Consider the following 16,873-nt stretch of genomic DNA (forward strand, 5'->3'; position numbering starts at 1 on the left):
CTTGGCCAATCAGCGTTAAGATGTCTACACCGGCTTCCCAACCTGTTTATAATGGAAAGCTAGTCAGCTTGATATCACGTTAGCTAACGTTAGTGGAGTGTGTATTGGCGTTAAAGTTTAAGTTAAATTATGTACCGTTACAGTTCAGACTTGCTGGGTTATGTTAACGTCTACTGCATGCGAAACTTTGTCGACTGATAACGTTCGCCATTATCGCGATTAAACGTAACGTGATGAAACATGCAGCCCCCCCAGGGTTGTTTTTTCTTTTGAAGAGTGACGCAAATCAAGACAGGTAGTCCGGAAGTAAAAAAATGTCAAAATAAAAGTCAAGGCAATAGAATGACCGTATGCAAGAAAACTGTTGATGCAAGCACACACCAGGGTTAGAAGAAAAATAGCTAAATATAAATAAATAAACGTGGGCCGATGGGAGTATGTTAGCAACTAAATTGCATGACTACATGCAATTTAATATTCATTTATCCATGTACACAGCAAGAATCAACTTGTCGATTAATCTGTGGATTGTTTGATGCAATACACTTCGTAATATAGTTTAATCAAAATCCTATCGTAACAACAAAGGGTGTTCTCAGGAAATGTGGCTCCGCCCGCTCAGCTCAGCAGCTTCTTGACGGGCACCTGACTGACGCTTGCCACTGACTAGTCACTGAGGTGCCAGTGCAACAAGGAGGATCTCGCTGTCTCTCGAAAAATGAGCCCCAGATACTGATAAGTATGTTTGTGTAGCGCAGCTTGACGCAGGGCTGAGCTGTAAGTGGAGCTGGGCCAGGATAAAGGTGGAGGTCTAAACAGACGTGAAGGGAGAGCAGTACAGCTTCCCGCTGTCACAGTGTTTTAAATGCATTGATAAGGCAGGGTATGCTAAATGCAGCCTCTGCTCCAAGGAGATAAAGTACAGCAACAAGGGCTCACATGCCCTCTCATCACATTGCCAGACACTGTTCACTGTAATGACCACAGCCACTCGTCCCAACAGACCCAGGTGCAGTTGCTCCCAAGGGCCCTGAAGAGAGAGAGGGTTAAGGTGCCTGTACCTTCATTTCAGTGGGTTGCTAATGCAGAGGTGTGTATAGATCACAGCTATTATTTTACTCTTGATAAGCCACCTTAGCCAGAGTAGATTATCATTTTAATGTAAATAATTGAACTGGATTGAATGCATATTAATTGCAAATAGAAGATAGGCCACAATTCTAACAGCTTTACAGTAACAGTGGAAGTTAATATTAAGCCATACAGTAACAGTGGAAGTTAATATTAAGCCATACAGTAACAGTGGAAGTTAATATTAAGCCAGTAACAGACACCTTGAATACAGTTTAACAAATGTTTTATTGAGGGTGCCTGTTCTCTGTGTTACACTCTTCTCTTGCTGTTCTTCTTCTGAGAAACTTTACTAATGTCCAAACTAAACAACAATACCAAAATAACCATGCTGTCACATTCACCAACGGGTTAGCTTGTTAGGCTAATGCTAATAACGGCCCTATCAAGTTTTCTACCAAACAACGACTTACAATCTCTTACTAGCCTTAGCTAACAAGCGTAACAGTTTCCCTAAACAATGTGTGCCTTTAAAATCGAAATCTCACCTTGAATACAGTTTAAACAAATGTTTTATTGAGGATGCCTGTTCTCTACATTACACTCTTCTCTTGCTGTTCTTCTTCTGAGAAACTTTACAAGGAAGTGTGAATACCATGCACAGACAACCCTGCTAGTGGTGAGATGGCGACACCTGCTGGCCGATTTAACTATAACGCACATTACAATATAAAATTAGTTCGTCAAAAGTCCATTTATCTCACACTCTCCCCCACTTGAACAAATGTCGTCTCGAAATTTTCCTCCAGCATCTCAATGTCAGAGTCCACACTTTCTCCTGGATTCCCAATGTCATTCTTGTTGTCTATAACATCCAGTTCTGCCATGTCAGTAGCTGGATTTTCGTCCTGTTCCTCATGAGCTCCATGGAGCGAGTGGTGTCTGTCTGACACGTCAGATGTGTCCTGAGGATAGAATTCTGGTGCTGTCGGATTCAGTGGTTCTGATTCTGATTCTTCATCAGTGTCTGTTTGCTGGATGTGCTGGATGTGCTGTGTTCTGAGTCCCGTGTTCCATTATTGTTTCCTGTCCTTACTTGCTCTGTGCTTTGGACTGTTTTTGGTTTTGTGTTTTCAGCTACAGGCAGGAAGTCACATGGCAACAATAGATTTCTGTGGAGGACTTTTGTCCTACTTTTTCCACTCTCAGTTTGGACCTCAAACACTGGACTGTCATCCCCTTTGCGTCCTCTGATGATGTAGACATCGTCCTCCCAGTATGAGCGGAGTTTTCCCGGCCCACCTCTCTCTGTTGTATTCCTTACCAGGACTCGGCTGCCCACTTGTAAATCTGGACCATAGATTATTTTAACATATTGTTTTTTTCCTCTGTCGGCTGACCTGCCTGCATGTTTAGATGCTATCTCATAGGCCTCTGTCATCCTCTTTCTCCATTTCTCCACTTAGGCCTGATATGAGCCTGGCTGGTCCTCACTTTCGATTCCAAAAAGGATGTCCACTGGAAGCCGGGGTGTCCTGCCAAATAACAAGAAGAATGGAGAGTAGCCTGTTGCATCACTCGAGGTGCAATTGTAAGCATGCAGGACTTTTTAGGAAGATAGCTTTTCCAGTCAGTTTTCTGTTCCTCTGTCAGTGTTCTTAACATGGAGAGAAGTGTTCTGTTGAATCTTTCAGTCTGTCCGTTCCCTTGTGGGTGATAAGGAGTAGTGTGTGATCCCTTGATACCACAGAGTTCTTTTAGACAGTGCAGCAACTTGTTCTCAAATTCCCTGCCCATGTCATGATGGATTTTTCCAGGAAACCCAAATTTCATAGCAAAATCGTTAAATAGTTTGTCAGCCACAGTTTTTGCTGATTTGTTGGTAGTTGCGTAGGCTTGGGCAAAGCGTGTATAATGGTCTATAACCACCAGAATATATTCATACCCCTCTTTAGACTTTTCCAGGTGTAGGAAGTCCACTGAGACTAACACGAATGGGTGAATGGTTTTGATACTCATCATCGGAGCTCGTGTTGTTCGGTTTGGTTTTCTCTTCTTGAGGCATTCACACAAATTTGTCACAAAGTGCTCCACGTCACGCTGCATTTTTGGCCTAAAGAAATGGTCTCTGATCAGATTAACTGTCCTTTCTGTGCCCAAGTGACCCTTCTCCTTATCAAGCTCTTTCAGAACGAGAGGATGGTAGATCTTGGGGAGTACTAGCTGACATTTAGACTGACTTCTCCTTTGCAAAATTCCATCTGCCTTGATCTCCAGTTTACTCCATTCCCTAACAAGGTTTCTCAGCTCAGGGCTTTCCTTCCTTAGGACATTGGGACTAGGCCTTTCATTTTTAATTTTGTAGTCCAATACTTTGCCTATTACCGGGTCTTTCTGTTGTGCATCTCGTATTTTGTCTTTGGATATTGGCTGTACTGTGCTGACCAACCTGTCTGTATCTGCCTGTTCTTGAAGTGTACTGAATGAGACTGAGCTCAACAACGGTACTGCTGCACCAGGATACCCTGCTTAGTGGCACTCACTGTTTCCTGACTGACTGACTCTGTGCACTGATTTATGTACCTCTCAAAATACATAGGCATTCTAGATAAGCCATCTGCATCCGCATTTGCTTTACCTGGTCTGTACTTTATAGTAAAATTGAAATCCGCTAACTCGGCTACCCATCTCTGCCCTGTGGCATTTAACTTTGCAGTTGACAGTATGTATGTGAGCGGATTATTGTCAGTATACACAACAAAGGAAGAAGTATGGAACAGATAGTCCCTAAAGCACTCACAAATAGCCCACTTTAGTGCCAGAAACTCTAATTTACCAGAATGCAGATGATAATTTTTTTCTGGAGGGTGACGTGTTCTGGAGCCATAGGATATTACCTTCAGCTTGCCTTCCCTCTGCTGGTACAACCGAGGCCATCTTGCGATGCATCAGTGTGGAAGACGAATGGTTGGTTGAAGTCAGGGTAACTGAGTACTGGTGGGCTGGACAGCTTGTCGACTAGCTGGCACACTACTTGGCGGTGTTCCTCAGTCCATGTCACGTGTCCCATTAGGCAACTGTCCCTGTTTCCCTCTTTTCTGAGTTGTTTTTCTTTTGAGGACTTTGGTATTAGGAGAAGGATCTGTGCCACTTGGAGGGGCTGCTAACAGGTCATACAATGGCTTAGCCAGGCGTGAAAAGTCCTGTATATAAGATCTGTAGGAGGAGAGAAACCCTAGCTTACCTCTTACCTCTCCAACGGTAGTAGGACGTTTCCCCTTTAAGGCCTGCACAGGGGCTATTTCTGCAGGATCCATTGTGTATCCCTCCTTAGACACAATCTTCCCCAGAAATCTCACACTGTGTCTGAATAGTTCACATTTCTTTGCTGGGAGCTTGATGCCGTGTTGTTGGTACCGCCTCAGAATCATCTGTATGTGGTTGACATGATCCTGAAAGGATTTACTGTGGACTAGATTATCATCTAGATATGGCTGGCAGATCTCATCCCGTAGTCCCCATAGACACTCCTCCATACTCCTTTGAAATTCTGCCGGTGCTGAACTCAATCCGAATGGGATTCGTATCCACTGGTACAAGCCCCATGGAGTTATAAAGGCTGCTGCTGGCTCTCTTCATCTAGAAACCCTTGGTGGTATGCCTTGCCCTGATCTAACACTGAAAACCAGGAACTCCCACTGAGACTATCTAGCATATCCTGTATCCTCGGGATGGGATGTCTGTCTGGCACTGATTTACGATTTAGTTCTCTGTAATCGCAGCATAATCTCAAACTACCATCTTTTTTTCTGACACAATTGGTGAGGAGTAGGGTGACTTTGCTTTTGATGAGGTCTTGCAGGTACTCCTTCACTTCCTGGTGAACCGGTTTTGGAACACTGATATAAATCTTATGGACAGGAGTCTGATCCTTTAAGGTGATGTGCATTTTCAGTGTTGGAATACAGCCAACGTCCATGTCATCTTTTGAAAAGGCATTACACTCCTCTCTCAGCATTTTTTTTGCAATAGCCTGCTGCTCGCTGGTCAGGTGATCCAGTGCTATAGGTGCTTTGCTGTCACTCTGGGTTGGACATGGTGTGTCCGTGTTGACTCCGCCAATCTCATCAGGTGGTGTGTTTCCTGTGTCCTGCGGCTCTGTCTGTGCTGCTTGTCCCTCCATGACGGGCTGCACTGCTGCTGGGTAAACTGCCTTCACCATCTCAATGTGCCCTAAGTTTGTGCGTGGGCTCAGTGTGACACTGTGTTTAGTGCTGTTAACTATAGGGACTGGAATAGTGGTACAATTCTCCTTTCTCTTAGTGAATAGCACTTCCTATATATGTACCCCTTCTGGCAGACTGGTTTTTGTGTCAGGGCAAAACAACATCACTGTGTCTTCGTCAGTCTGTGTGTGCGAGCGGCACCTCACTGTGGTTGATTCTCCAGGAAGGACTAGGTTGCCCGTTTTCACGATCACTTCCTTATTATCTGACTGGCAGGTGTGCATTAATTGTATGAAGGTCTCAGCAGCACTGGAGTCAATGCCAAAGGCCCCACTAACTATTTGTGCAACACAGTCATCTGTTGTCACTCCCGGCCGTTTTATTTGGGTATTTATCATTTCCTCTATCACGTTGAAGCCTATGATGGGATCCTCAGCTACCTTCGGGTCGCTGGACACAAGCACTGGTAACAACATACTGGGATTAGAATCCTCAGAGTTGTTCAGTTTGAACTCTACCGGTATCCACCCAATAGATGGTATTTCTGTCTGGCTGCAACCCCATTTAGTGGATCGGCTCCAATAAGTTCATCAATCTGACGAATTGTGCTCTGAGGGAGGTGTTTACCTCTACAGGCATCATTTATCACTGTTGCCTGTGCCCCCGTGTCCCAGAGTGCTGTAACAGGTATGTTGTCAAAGCTACATTTCACCATATTCCGTCTTCCTATCAGTTTAATTAATCAGTCTCTTTTTCTGTTTGGCTGAGAGGTAGCTCACCTTACACATATCTGGTAATTTGTGTTTTCTTTCTTCCTCCTCAGTTACCTTTTTCTCGACTTGGATTATTGCCACACAGAGAGGCTTGTGCTTTTCCCAGTGATTTCTCTGACATTCTTTTGAGCAGTATAATGTGGCTGAACACCCCTTACATTTTTGTAGTATTTTTCCCCAGTCCTCCTCTTGTAGGCAGTTCTGGCAACATCGGGACTGTGATGGTTGTTGTTGGGTTACTGTGGGTCCCTCTACAGCAACCCTCTCCCATTTCCCTGAGACTGGTAAGGAGCCCTGCACCCACGAGACACATGTACAGCCTGGCCACACTTGAAGCAGTGGTTGCAGCTTTCTCCTTCACCTTTGTCCTGGCAGGTCCTGCAGCCTCTCTTCCGAGCCCCTCTCTCTCCCATTGTCTGTTTCCTGTTTGTTTTTGTGTCTGTACTCATGGAAGCCAATATTATCTTTTTAATTTCTGCCATTTCTGTTTTCAGTTCCCCGACGATTGAATGGATATCAGTCTCTGATGTGTGGCTGGTTGCCGGAGGCTTTTCTTTCTGGTCTCGGCTGTTCCTCCCAGCCTGTGCAGTTGGGTCTGGAGAAGAGCTATGTTGGCTAATCGCTGCCTCACCTGAAACACTAGCATGTAGCTCATTTACACAGGCTGACTTGACAGTGGATTTCTTGAGTTTGTTGAGTCTCTCTGCCTCAAGACGTGCTGCCTCATTTACTCTTTCAATGATCATCTCATCACTGACTGCTGGGTCATCCAGGAAAGGCTTTATCTGGAATTTAATGTTATCACTCAACAGCCCTGTGCCCACGGACCTCAAGAATTTCTTACTTATCAAATCAGGGCTATATTGCTCCCCTGATTCATTTTCGTTTGATGCAAACAGCAGCCTGTCTTTGAGTTCTATCGCCCTGAACAGGAAGTTTTGAGCTGATTAGGTCAATTTCTAGCCTTAACCATTCCAGTTCAATTTCTAGCCTTAACCATTCCAGGTCAATTTCTAGCCTTAACCATTCAGGTCAATGCCTACCTTCACCTTTCTAGGTCAAAGCCTAAACTCAACCATTCAAAGTCACTGCCTAACCTTAGCCATTCCAGGTCAATGCCTACCCTTAACCATTCCAAGTTAATTTCTAGCCTTAATCATTCCAGATCAATTCCTAACTTTAACCATTCCAATCAGTGCTTAACCGTAACTATACAAAGTTAATTCCTAACCTTAAACATTCTAGGTTAATGGCTACCCCTTAACCATTCCAAGTCAATGTCTAGCCTTAACCATTTCAGGTCAATAGGGTGGATTGACTTCTGACGCCGTGAGTTTCACTTTGTCCGAATTATGCACTGTCCATGAAACTGACTCTGAACCTGGGAATGAAACATCCACCACCCATCACGACCCTGCCTTATATCCAAAATGTGTCTTCCCTTTTTCCAATTACTGGACTTTATAGTCTTCACAAACACAAGCACACAATAATCCATCCACACTAAGCAATAACTTCGAAAGATTATACTGTAATATCCTTAGTCTTATGCATAAATTCTTGCCTTTATTGCAACCTTTCGGAGATGTTTGCTCCTTCATCAGGCAAAGGCAGACTGACTCTGTGATGTGTCAAGAACTCTGTGTTAAGTTACGTTGACCTGACTGTACTCTATTTTTGAGTTACAAATCGTAGGCTTGTATTTCCTCTGTGTTACAGACATTTTTAGTCCTATAGTCATTTTTAGAGTCCTGTGGTTGTGTAAATTTATGCTCCTAATGTCAATCCACCCTCCTCCACTGAGGTTAAAGGTTGATAACCACACTGAAGTAAGTTATTTTGGGTTCACTTTTTTTCTGAAGAGACTTGGAAGTAGTAGTAGTCCCCAGTATATCCCCATATATATCCATTTCCTGTAAAAAAAAAAAAAGAACTGTCCTTCTAAAAATATCAAATTGTAGAGTTTAGAGTTCATGGAAGCCAGATGGCAGCTGGGCCCATATTAAACCCTGTTCCTCACACACTTGCTCAATGTGGACATGTTTTCAGTACCTAAATGTTAGCTGGCCCCAGACTTAATACGGTAGCCTGACCAACCTATCAACATATTTAACATACAAGGACTATCGACTGGAGAGAAAACAGATTCATATAATTTTTGTAAAGTTACAGTAAATTTGCATATTAGCAAAAATAGGCAGAGCACAAAAGGAAATCTTTGTCTGGTGCATATATCTGTCTCCTTCAAAATAACTGACATGGTGCCTCTACCTCCCTGATAGTGTGTGATACTTTTAATAAGGATCCATGGCAAATATTTTATCAATCTAGTCTAGATGCTATCTATTAAAATTGCGTAGGGTGTAATTTGGTGCTTTCAACTGGGATCCCCCAGGTCCCCAATACATTGGAATTTAAAATTATTATTTCAAAAGCACTAATTAAAACAGAATAAAATAATATAAAAAAAAAGATTTATAGAAAGCTGATGTGAGTCGTTAATTGTAGTTTTAATGTGTGTCGGAATCATCATTAGTTGGTAATAATTATGATAATCATAATTTCTCATTATTGCAATTTGCCTAATTTGTTATTTTTGTAATCCAACCAACCACAAATCTCCTCCAAATGAATTGCATGTGATGCGCAAACTTTTGTTTTGGGCATAATACTATATTACTCTCATATTTGCAGAGTATTTATAAAGCCAGTAGGTGGCAGTATGATCACAAACAATGGCCTTTGTGAGTTATCAGTGCAGACTCAGAGTTAAAGCTTGGAGAACACAATGTGTGGTTGCACAAGGCAGAAAGAGTTTATGTACTAACTTTGACAGCATAATTTAAACACTTAGTATAATTGTTGTGTTTTAGATACACAGCAGCACATGTAAAATGCACAGAAGGTAGCTGGATTTAATATGGATCTACTATACTGTAGGTCTTTAGGCCTGCCTAAAATATACATGTTGGATACAGAGAAAATATCCCCCCAATAAAAACGTTCCATTGTAATATTGGCTTTTTAATTAAACACATAAATCTGATTACTGCCGTTTGAAATTGCTGAAGAAAAGAGTCGAAAGCGTGAAAGGATGCCAATCCACTTTGGGGAATGCAAATTAGAATCAGTTTCTACAGCTCAATTATTTCAAAGCGAACTTCATCCACAAATAGGTACAATTAATCCTAATTGCCTTGCAAACATGAACATACTGTATGGTAATGTCATTACATGTCCAACATATTTTTGGAGCAGCACTTTAATTCGGCTTTTATATAATCTACCAAGAAACATTATAGGAACGTCTATTCTGGAAATGCTTTAAAGTACCTCCCAACAGATCATCCAATAAAGTGATCTGTTGGGAGGCGGGGCAATCCTGGAAACATTAGTAGTGTCATCTGTGTGATGTAGTATAAGCGGCGCATACAAAAAGTGTATAATAAATTAAGTAAAAGTTTGTTTAATGTTTACGACGAAGTGAGACAACATAAAAACTCTACATATTTAAACGTAGTTTGGCAGGCTGTCTCTGCTCATAACGGGGTTTACGTTGAAGGCGGAGTTGTTCTGCTCGAAGTTGTCAGAGTTTTGCTCTGAGGAGAAGAAAGGTGTGTTTTAAACGTCAAATTGGTGGAGGAAAGGTAAATCATTTAATCCGGCATAACGGTTACACTATTTACGAGTAGCCTACGGGCTACTATGCAAAGTAACAACGCCAGCTCTGACGCGTTACATATTTGCCTCTCACTGAACCCTTCAATGTTACTGTCAGTAAAAACGCTGGGTTGGCAAATATGACGGATGTTTTTATCACGAGTTTTCACGAAACAGAAAAGAACAGGTTATCCACACGAACTGCTGCTCTAATCTCTGCTAAATCTGGTGGGAAACGTAGAAAAATATTGTTAATGTGTTCATGTTTATTGTTCATAGTAGGTACTAAGAAAAGTTATAATCCATGTCCTGACTTCATTTAGGCTAACAGTGTAGAAAAAGTGTGGAGTGGCAGACAGTTTGCATGGGCTATGATCGGATTGGTAGGATGTTTTTCATTTCAACTGTGAACAATCTCATGACTTTTTTTCCTTCACAAAGTAGCCCTTGGATTGTGTGTGTGTGTGGAGGGGAGGGGGGGGGGGGGGGGGGGGGGGGGGCAATTTCCTTTTGACTGAGAAGGTTTGCTTTCTCAATAACATGTTGCAAAACTTGAAAAAGGAGAAGTAAACTCAGATTGTCTAACATATGGAGAAATTTGCAAAAGTGGAAGATGGTAAAAACAGTTTATGGCTGTCAGTGTCTTGACTCACATTAGTCTGCAATTTATACAACAATATTTGACTTTGCTATTATCGAGTGGCACAGACAACCGGAGGAGTTTCCTGAAATAACAGAGGAACATTTTGTTAATCGCAATTTATAAAGTTAGTACAGAGAAACCGCTGTGTAATCCTAATCTACAGCGTCTGATATACATTTGAATCCATTCTGACATTCTTCCCTCTGAGGTGAGCTGCTGAGGTGGGGCTTTTGGTCCACTCCTTTTGTTAAGCCTGCAGTCATGGCTCAGTACCTGGGCTACTTCACCACCGTGGGCGATGCGCAGCCGGTCCAGTGGGAGGATGAAGAGCTGCACGTGAACAGCGAGGAGCTGAGTCCGGCCACTGGCCAGTTTCCAACAACACTGACCTTCAAGGATTCACTGCAGAGGCTCTATGGCTCAGAGCGGTTCCAGGTATGTGAGACGTGACCATGCCACGTGAGACTATCAAAATAGCGGATGTAGTTTCGACTACCAAAATGACAGATGTAGTTTCGTACGTGATCACGCTACTCAAAACTACAGAAATGGCGTTGGAGCCACGATAGAGGCCGCGTTCACACACCACGTGCATCTGAGATGAGTAGCAAAACCTATATGTGTGTTTGATGAGTACACTCAACACTCAAAACAAGGCAGATCCTCACCGCAGCAGTAAAATACAGAAACTGTTACTTTATCACACAGAAACCCGGCAGGGGAACTCGGCAGCCGTGGCACTGATCTTTAAACTGATAAAGTTGCAATTACCAACCTCACTCGCAGTGACTGATCTAACTACAACACTATTACAGCAGTATGTAATACAACAGTACTAAGTTCACAGCACTAACAGAACTTGGCGGTCCGTAAGATTACACAATAACAAGGAACAGTACAGTAAACTTAGAACAAAACAAAACAAGGTAACAAATACACTCTGCCCAGACACAAGCCTCTTACTCTGAGATTACTTTGTAGCGTTCAATGTGGTTCTTCAAAATTCTTTGTTAAATTCGGGATCCGGAGCTTCAAGCTGCGTGGCGATAAATCCTCCGTATAGCAGCGGGGATTCCTCGGAAGTTAAGGGAATTTTCGTCCTTACGACCGGCAAATGTCAACTTTAACGGGAAGAGAACTTGTCCATCTCTTTAAAACTGCAGTTTAAAGTTGTCCGCTTTGATCCAAAAACAGTCTATTGTTTGTCCAGCTAATGTAAAACTATTCCATCCCACTTTGATGGGTAAGATTGGTGCAGCTCCCCTTGAAGTTGCTGTATAAAGAGAGGCACCTCCCACTGATTGACTGACTTTGCTTCCAGGTGTTGGTGGTGTGTCTGGTAATCCTGGATGCCATCTTTGTTCTTGCGGAGCTGCTTATAGATCTGTCTGTGATCCAGTTGGAACATGGCCACCTTGCTCCTGAGGTGAGAGACAGATTTGTCCACTTGCTCCAAGCAAAACTCAGTTCTTATCAAGACCATTGTATAATACCGTTCACTTTTATTGTGCAGGTGTTCCACTACCTGAGCTTGGCTCTTCTCACATTCTTCATGGTGGAGCTGGTTGGTAAGCTGTACGCTTATCGCCTGGAGTTCTTTCAACACAAGTTTGAGGTGTTTGATGGCGCGGTGGTGGTGGTTTCCTTCGTGTTGGACATTGTGTTCATCTTCCATGAGGACGCCTTTGATGGGATGGGTCTCCTCATCCTGCTGCGACTCTGGAGGGTGGCCAGAATCATCAATGGTCAGTAACACTTTGCCTCGAAGTATGTAAAGGGTGTTGCCGTTTTGAATGACATTTTTTATATGGGAAGATGTTGGGGTGCTCTGTCTGGGTGCAAAAGGGTCTCTTTGTCTCAGCTGGATGACAGGGAGGTGGAGCTTTTGTTACCGTTTGATCTTACAGTGTGGGTACTTGTGTTGTAGCAGAGCCAGCGCCTCTACAACAAGTGTGTGTTTCTCTGGGGATGTCGGTACATACCACTAGACCAGGGGTCGGCAACCCACGGCTCCGGAGCCGTATGCAGCTATGCAGCCCTTCAGCCCCTCTGTTGCGGCTCCCTGAGTCTACATCCACACTAATACGTTTTAAAACGGGTTTTAACAAACAAAAACGATCTCCGTCCACACGGTGTTTCAGCATCGTTTTCTAGATGATCTCCGTCCAGAATAACACGCCTGTAAATGAATATCACGTGACTATTCACGACCACTGGGCATGCGGGTGGGTGACGGTGTAGACAGGAAGTTGTTGCTAAGTTAAAAAAATACGACAGAGTTATGAAGTAGTCTTTAAAAATGAAAAACTTAAAATCTTCTCTAAAATCTTCCTCTATAAACTCAAACAGACACATTTCGTGGAAAGTTTTAGATGTTTTATTTTTCAGACTTAGTTACAACACTGCAGGTCTTTGATGTGACACATCAAATTTACTTTAAAATCAACACTTACACATAAAAGTTTATTAGATTATGGGTCATAAATGTGGTCAACACACGTCTCTCACTCGTTTCCTCGGTTTCATTGTTTCTGTTCTCACTCGTAGCTCTGCTGGTGGCTGAAGTATCTGTCATACTGGAGAGCAATCAATGTTTTGTTCCTTTATAGCTTATGCGTGTGGACTTCACAATAGTTGTGCAGAACAAAATAAGCATTAATAAGAAAAGGAAAGTCCTCCGTTTTGTGTCCGTCCTCTTCAAAGCCGCTAACCGTGACTTCAGATGTCCGCTCTGTAGGTCTAATAACCCCCTTCGACACGCCGCTCGCTAATCACTCCAATAACAGCTGCTTCCTCCGGAGAAATACAGACTTTAACTGAACAACAGCTGCTAGTAAAGACAACAAGGTCAGCAATGCCTGTAATCAGTTGTCCATGTTGAATTGACCTGGTAGTCGATCGATAATCAATAATGTTGTTGTTTGTGAATTTCCGGGTAAGGGTCACATATAGGGGCGTGACGAATCAGGGAAGGACACGTCGTGACTGCTAAGAACCAATCAAGTAGTGAACACGTGATCGTTTCCAAATGTATGCGTTTACGCTGTCTACACGACAAAGCAAAGCCGGAGTTTTCAAACTTATCCGTCCTCGGGAGTGTTTCCAAACTCCTCCTTTTTCGGTGCTTTGAAAACTCCGGCGTAGTGTGGACGCTCAGTGTAAACATAGCAGAACATATGCCTTTATAAATGGAAACGTATAGTGTGGACATGGCCTCGGGCTTTGACAAAAAATATATTTTATTGTTTGCACAGTGGACAATCTTTCAAAGGGAACACCTCTTATCTTGGAGTTTGAGGTGATACTGTCACTGAAAATAGCAATAAAATGTCAAGAATTGTCTTTATTCTTGTTCTATAATTTCATAAATACAACAAACTATAGTTTTTGTATATATAATATAACTATATATAAAACTTTATAAGCTGTGATATCAAATAGCTTTTGCGGCTCCAGACGAATATTTGGTGGAAAATAGGGCAAAAAGGCTCTTTGGATAGTAAAGGTGGCCGACCCCTGCATTAGACGTTAACGTTAAAGGGATAGTTCAGGTTTTTTGAAGTTCTTATCCTTAGTAGTACTTAGACTTGCATGGCTTAATCTTTGAGACAAGCATATGCTACTGGCAGGATCAACCAGGTAGCCAAACGACATACAGTAGATGGCGGTCGGCACACCCCCAATTTGGAGAAACATGCAGGAGTACCTGGACAGGAGCAAAGTAATGTATTAGAATGTATATTGGACACCTAAAAAAAAATCAATACTAGTTTAAGTGTACGCTATATTTAGAATATTTTCACCGCTTTACCTTCCCGTCATGCAACCCTTTCCAACGGCTATCTATGCTCTCTTCAGAACCACAAGACTCCTTTGACAAAACAGGGATTTTACCACACAAGCGACTCCAGTGTTCTGTCTACCTTGATACATTGATGTCTTTGACTTAACGTCAACACTGTAACCACTTCACATTCTCTTGATAATGTTAGTTTATTTTTCGAATGTTTTTAACTCATATTCTGGTCACATCTTACACATTGCACCTTTTAACTCCTTTAACACTGCTTGACCTCATGTTTGAAATCAAACTGTTTATGGTTGCTGTAAGTGAAAAATATTGCGGTTTATCTGTGCTTAAGTAACCTAACCTAGCCTCCTTAATGTGGCCCTAGACTTTGGTAGTCCTGGAGGCAAATGGTTGGAATAGTTTCGGCATGTCTCAAAAAGAAATATAATTCTGACTTTATTATGAATCAATTTTATAAAGTGGTATATCACCCAGAAACACTTTAATTATTTGTGTCTTTGGTAAAATCAGATAAAACATGTTCATTAAGATTGTTATAATATATTGTATAACAATAATACTTACTACTTAAAAGACCATGATAGTGAGACTATGGACACCCAATCACAGACTCCCCTCCTCTCACCCAGCAGCCTTAGGCCCAGTTTGGCAGAGTTTTTATGATGACATACATTTACTTGATTTCCCTCGAGTTTGCAGTAAAAATGTGCATGTCAAAAAAGAAGAGCACTATAAGCCAGCAAAGTTGCTACACACCCAAATGACTGTTTGAATGTGTTGCAGGTATCATGGTGTCAGTGAAAACCCGTGCAGACCAGAGGATTCACAAGCTTAAGGAGAGCTATGACCACCTCGTTCAAAGAGTCACAGAGCTACAAGAGCACAGTGATAAACTGGTGATTCATTATAACTGCTTCTTACTAGATCAGAAATATTACTCAGACTGTTCATTTAATGAGCTTTCAAGCTCATTTTCAGGTTCATACTTGTATTTTGTGTTTCTACTAGAACATGTTTACAAGCTTTAATGTTCAAATAACACATATTTCTCATACTGTCTGAATATAGCTGTGTTCACCCTCTGTCTGAAACACTCCGTTTTAGCGGCTGTCTCTTTAAGTTCAAATTAACCTGCATGTGATATAGGAATGGGAGCCAAATCTGAATGGCTTGTTGAATCATATCATCATATTTTCATATCTAGCCAGTACACAAAAAACTGATTGGGTAGTCTTTTTTCAGTTTGTGGGATGGTAGGCACTCCAGATACCCACATGCATGACCACAAGGACTGTTTTATCATATGTCAACTTAAAAAAATTCATAGACGGGATGTCCACCCATAGATGAGTTTATCCGGACACCTGGAGGGGCTTTGTATCCTACAGTTAAAAATTTGGAGATGGTGGGTATTTATTCAGCTCAGCTTTGTCCTTTTAGACTCAAAATATTTACATTTCACAAAAAGGGAAAACAGCTAATGAATAAAGGCTTTCAATTCTGAAAGCCTTTATTCTTTAGCTGTTTTCATGAAAAAAGTTTATTTAAATTATATTTTTTGTAGCCCTTGTAATTGGTTCCATCAGTGATGACATTGTACTCACCAACATAAAGGCTGAGGTCTCAGAACATGGTGACAATGCTAAAAAATGTCCAATTGCAAAACTTGAGTAGTCAGGCAATCAGACTGGTAGTGTATAATACCTGCACAACACCGTGGGGGAATCTCAGCACAAGTATTTCGAAAATGATCTCCACGAGGACAGAAATCCATAAACTTTGGGCTAGCACAATTGACCTGACAGTGGGTGTGTAAGCTTTGAATGATGTCCAACTACATACTGACTCTTCTCTGTCTGCATCCATCTTAGGAACAAGAGAACCAGAAACTGCAAGCCCTCCTGAAGAAGAACAGCATAGTCTTCTGACTCATCGAGCTAACTCTTGTGGAGCATGTACTTCTCTGCACTATCATACTATATACACTCCACGAACTTTTATTTTAGACCCAATTTCAGTATTCCTACTACTTGTTGACTAATCCTTAACTGTTATATTACTTGAAGCAAAACCATCTTTTTTTAAATTTCTGTATCAGTGGATCCATATCCAGTTTTCTCGTCATTATAGTGATGGAAACCAGTTAAAGGCCTGCATACTGTGTCTAATAAATGTCAGCTAGTCTGATGCTACTGGATGTCACTCCATAAAGCTCCAAAGCCATGGCCTTAATTTAATAGTAAATATTTGAAACATTCCTCACACAGTGTGAGGACTTGTACATAAAACTAAATGTACATCAAGTGATGTTTCAAAGTGTATGTATGTTGTGTAAAAAAAACCATGTCAATAAATGAAGTCATTTCATTGATCAAAAACATTTGTTAAAGTTTTTTATATTTACACAATATACAGGAACACATAGATCATACATAAATCCATGTGGACTGTTCGGACAAAAGAGGGAACATGAACTTTTCTTCCCTTTTTCCATGCGTGTTCTGTGTTCAGACAAAAGGGAAAAAGAAATCAAAGGGCAATTTGGCATTGATGGTGGGTGTGGCTCTGTAACCAGGAAGAGCAGCAGCAGAAACTGGTACAAAGGCCACTGAGCTCCTAATTGACAGGATGCTGCTTCCTCCAGACAACATGTCCTGAGGCAGAACAAAGACAGTCAGACAGTAGAAAT

The 16,873-nt window shown here is 41.8% G+C and overlaps 2 protein-coding genes across 6 annotated transcripts in view; one reads left to right on the top strand and one right to left on the bottom strand.

Moving 5' to 3' along the window:
• hvcn1 (hydrogen voltage-gated channel 1) lies at window positions 1-16,562 on the top strand. Of its 5 annotated transcripts, none has more exons than XM_076086797.1 (7): window positions 1-1,090; window positions 2,538-2,662; window positions 10,582-10,808; window positions 11,695-11,799; window positions 11,887-12,118; window positions 14,968-15,080; window positions 16,056-16,562. In XM_076086797.1, the coding sequence occupies exons 1-7, from the start codon at window positions 1,083-1,085 to the stop codon at window positions 16,110-16,112; spliced, it is 867 nt and encodes a 288-aa protein (XP_075942912.1). In that variant the 5' UTR covers window positions 1-1,082; the 3' UTR covers window positions 16,113-16,562. The 5 variants fall into 5 exon arrangements, with proteins under 5 accessions (XP_075942912.1, XP_075942913.1, XP_075942911.1 ...); XM_076086798.1 differs by having other exon boundaries at window positions 13-739; XM_076086801.1 differs by lacking the exons at window positions 1-1,090; window positions 2,538-2,662 and adding exons at window positions 2,687-6,354; window positions 6,565-9,717.
• tctn1 (tectonic family member 1) overlaps window positions 16,561-16,873 on the bottom strand; it is a 23,837-nt gene continuing 23,524 nt past the window's right edge. The window contains exon 14 of the mRNA XM_076086795.1: window positions 16,561-16,838. Coding sequence (XP_075942910.1) covers window positions 16,692-16,838 — 147 coding nt within the window. The 3' untranslated portion in view covers window positions 16,561-16,691. The remainder of the gene's footprint in view (window positions 16,839-16,873) is intronic.

This window comes from Anarhichas minor, unplaced genomic scaffold (assembly GCF_050575085.1).
Source record: "Anarhichas minor isolate MPS153535 unplaced genomic scaffold, ASM5057508v1 ptg000008l, whole genome shotgun sequence".
Taxonomy (NCBI): Eukaryota; Metazoa; Chordata; class Actinopteri; order Perciformes; family Anarhichadidae; genus Anarhichas; species Anarhichas minor.